Genomic DNA, 4,123 nt, shown 5'->3' with positions numbered 1-4,123 from the left:
GTAGTTTCAATTAAAAAGAAGATATAGATGAATCAGTGACATTTAAAACTAACTGATTTGATTTTCAATGTTCTGACAATTAGTGATTAAATCATTTCTGTTCTTCCTGTACCCAATTTATTTCCTTATCCCTTTTAATTTATTATTTGCTTAAGGCCTTAGCTAGATGAATGCATTAGGTTGCCTTTCCCGTCGGCCCTCGCTGTAAAATACTTTAAATCAATATTTACAAGAGCGAAAATTACATAAGGTTATTCTTGGCGGCTTGTTGTGAAATGTTATGTGCAGAGTCCTTAGACTTTGTTAAAGATTTCGCAAATATTTTTATACAAATTTCTATTAGATGAAAATTTTTTTATTTTCAATAACTTTAGCCCATGAAATCACGTAATATACATTAAACCAAGAACGTTTAATTAGATTTAAAACTCACAACTCAAACAGACATTTTGTCTCCGAAATCCCCCCAGAATAGAGACGAAACTGAGCTCGTAGTTAAAAAAGATGAAGTAGGCAAACAAGTTTTGAAGCGAACGCTCTTCCCTCGTAATAGCCTGTGCCATTAATTTTTCCGTTAATAATTCATGCGGTTTCCAGCTAATCTCTTATGTCCTGTAATCAGTTATTACTGAATCCTGGGTCATTTAAGGGATCAATATAGATTCGTCGCTTTTATTCTAAGATTTATTGATGTATGCACAAGCATGCGTTTGCATTCATACTTTGTCTCGATTGCGTACATACTTCCTTAGCTCTCTGATAGAATAAAAATTTTTCTTCACGATTTGTTAATGTATGCACACTCATGCATTCGAATGCATACTTATCCTCGATTGCATACACACTTATCTCTCAGGTAAATAAAAATTATTCTTCACGATTTATTAATGTTTGCACACTCATACATTCGTATTCATACTTTATCTCCATTGCATAGACTCTTCTTTAGCGCTCAAGTGATCTACACGTCACGTGACAATAGGTCGTGACCTTTTGGAAAGTAAAATGATGCGTCTTTTATAGAAATTAGGTATTTTTTTCTATAAAACCTTGAGCAATCTTAAACAAATTATACTTCATAAAAAGTTATTTTTTTTCTTCCTTGTGTCAAAAAATTATTTATATTTGTATGCTAATAATTTATTCGCAATACAATCGAAGTATTTTTTTTCTGAAAGCCTCGAATAATCTTAAACTAATATACTTCATAAGAAATTAATTTTTCTTCTTCCTTGTGTCAGAAAATTATTTGTATTTGTATCTTATTAACTTAATCGTAAATTTAATCATTCAAGAATAAACTCTAGCTTAAAATTACTTGAGGCTATTTTCATTATTAATTCCTTCATGTTTCCATAATTAAAACTTATAGATTACTTCTGTTCAAGACTGCATAAATAATTTGACCTGACTTTCCGTCTATATTTTTTTTCTGTCTTTCTAGAACGGTTTCATCATAGTTAATATTCTAGTGAATATATTAATATTTTAGCATTCATTAATTCTAAAGGACTGTTCAATATTTATGAAGATATTCACTTTATAAAATAAAATTTTTCTATTATGTGTGTGATACAGAGGTTGGTTCTCATAGGACTTAATCGTTTACATTTCAAGGTAAATGTTATATTGTACGATAATTTTATAATTTGTTATTTTAAGTTTGCTTTTTTTTATTAGGAATACCATTAGTCCGTTGGATAGTAAGGATTATATATATATATATATATATATATATATATATATATATATATATATATATATATATATATATATATATATTGCATACATCCATACATACATTTACACATATACAAAGAAAGAAAGAGAGACCCATTAATTGACTGACTAATTTTTATATAGTTCAAGTATCTCGTCGAAAAATGTCCCTACAACAATATATACTATTAATTACGTCTTCCAATAATTTCTCTATTTTTTTTTCCAGCAATCTCCTATAGTCACATAGTGCTCAAGAGCTTTCGTGATGTGAAATGAACCATAAAATTAAATCCAGACGTTTTACTAATAATTAATTGGAAATACCCTAGACTCTATCTTATTCATATTATTTTTTCAGTCTGTAACGGCAAAATGGCTGAGTCGTATGACGTCATTCGTTTCGTAGTTACCGGAAGGCGACGAAAAAACTGGTTAAAAGCGAATAAAATTGGTGTGTTTGAAAGTAAAAACTGACTTGCTAGTTTCCAGGAATTGTCAACAGGAAATAAGAGGTTTGGAAATGGGACAGTCATTATATAATCCTAGAATTTAGATGTACTTTTAATCTATAATAATGTTATGACAAGTAAGAACTGTTAGACAAATATAGAATAAAAAAACAGAAAAAGTGTGAAACAGAAATTTACCAATAGACAGAAATAAGGAAGAGATAAACAGAAAAGTGTGAAACAGCAATTGATCAGTAGACAGAAATATAAGGAAGAAATACACAGAAAAAGTGTGAAACAGCAATGAACCAATGGACAGAAATGAGGAAGAAATAAAAAGAAAAAGTGTTAAACAGGAATTAACCAATAAACAGAAATAAGGAAGAAATAAAGAGAGGAAGTGTGTGATAAAAATTAAAGATTTATTTTCAGATTGCCAAGGAACAGAAAAGCGCCAAAATCCGTGTGTTGAAAAACTAATCTCAGAATGAGTGTCTGTCATTCATTTCATATCCGCAACCATAGACAGAAATAAGTGAAAATAAAAAGTGGTACTGTAATAAATTAGGAAAATAGAACAAACCAAGTTAACAGAACTACAGGAGGAAATAAGTGGAAAAATAAGATGCTAGTGTAATAAAAAAAAATAGAAAAAACATTTAAGTAGGTTAATAGAATCATAGAACAAAATCAGTAAAAAAAAAAAATTATTTTACTTTCAGAAATAATTATGAAAAAATATTTAAGTAATTAGGAGGCAATAAAGGAAATTCGGTGCATCCCACTTCTGGTAAAGTTAAGAATACACAGATATACACAGACATACACAGACACACACAGACCAAACTCCGAATTCCAAAGGCCCCCTTCGGAGCCCCCGCCTCAAAGATGAATATCAGCGACGCCCTTCTGAGGTCCTACGACATATCCCTGTCCGTCCAGGAGGAACCAGACTACGCCCTGGACTTCAGGAGCCCCCTGGAAGGCATCGCCAGCACCAGCACGAGCGACACCTTCTGGCCCTTCTTCTCCAACACCTCCTCCTTCAGCTACACGCCCCTGGAGAATGCCACGGACGCCCTCAACTACGAAGACCAGCTCGCCGGAGCTCCCAGCTTCTGCGTGTTCACGCAGAAGAACAAGACCTTCGTCTGGAACAACTGCATCCCCATGAACGACCCCCAGGAGATGCGGAAGCCCTACAAGGCCAATCCGAGCTTCGTGCCCATCGTGGTCACCCATGCCCTTACGTTCCTCGTCGGGGTGTCTGGGAATAGCATCATCGTGGCGTCTATGGCTAGAGATAAAGGGACTCGCAATGTGACAAGGTAACGCCAGAGGGAATATATATATGTATATATATATATATATATATATATATATATATATATATATATATATATATATATATATATATATATATATATATATATATATATATATATAGTGTGTGTGTGTGTGTATGTGTGTCAGTATCTCTATATTGCATGGAAATAATTTCATTTATTCATATACTTAATGATAATCGTAAAATAATAATAATAATAACAATAAGAAGAAGAAGAAGAAGAAGTTACTTCCAGAATATCAGGAAAATGTTTATGTTAAATCACCAATGACATTTTAAACAAAATGAAATGTGCAATTCAAACCAGAAATAATAATAATAATAATAATAATAATAATAATAATAATAATAATTTTCAGAACATCAGTAAGCTATTCAAGCTAGAATACAAACACCACTTTGGAAAAAAATAAACCATCAAATTCAACCCCCAAAAATGTTGAAACTATAATAACCTCAGCTAACAGATCAACATATAACACATAATTAAACACGTAAAAAATGGGCAGAAGTTTCTTCGGCGCAATCGAGTTTTCTGTACAGCCACTACAGCTTATAATCAAGGCCACCGAAAATAAATCTATCTTTCGGTGATCTCGGTATA

At 31.9% G+C, this 4,123-nt stretch overlaps 1 protein-coding gene across 2 annotated transcripts in view; it reads left to right on the top strand.

The window, feature by feature from the left end:
* The first annotated feature begins 2,923 nt into the window (after nt 1-2,923).
* Nucleotides 2,924-4,123, top strand: part of LOC136831582 (galanin receptor 2a-like) — a 16,311-nt gene continuing 15,111 nt past the window's right edge. For both annotated transcript variants that reach the window (XM_067092203.1, XM_067092204.1), the window contains exon 1: nt 2,924-3,499. In XM_067092203.1, coding sequence (XP_066948304.1) covers nt 3,060-3,499 — 440 coding nt within the window. In that variant the 5' untranslated portion in view covers nt 2,924-3,059. The remainder of the gene's footprint in view (nt 3,500-4,123) is intronic.

The sequence above is a fragment of the Macrobrachium rosenbergii genome, chromosome 48 (assembly GCF_040412425.1).
Source record: "Macrobrachium rosenbergii isolate ZJJX-2024 chromosome 48, ASM4041242v1, whole genome shotgun sequence".
NCBI lineage: Eukaryota > Metazoa > Arthropoda > Malacostraca > Decapoda > Palaemonidae > Macrobrachium > Macrobrachium rosenbergii.
This window is presented reverse-complemented; position numbering and strand designations above follow the sequence as displayed.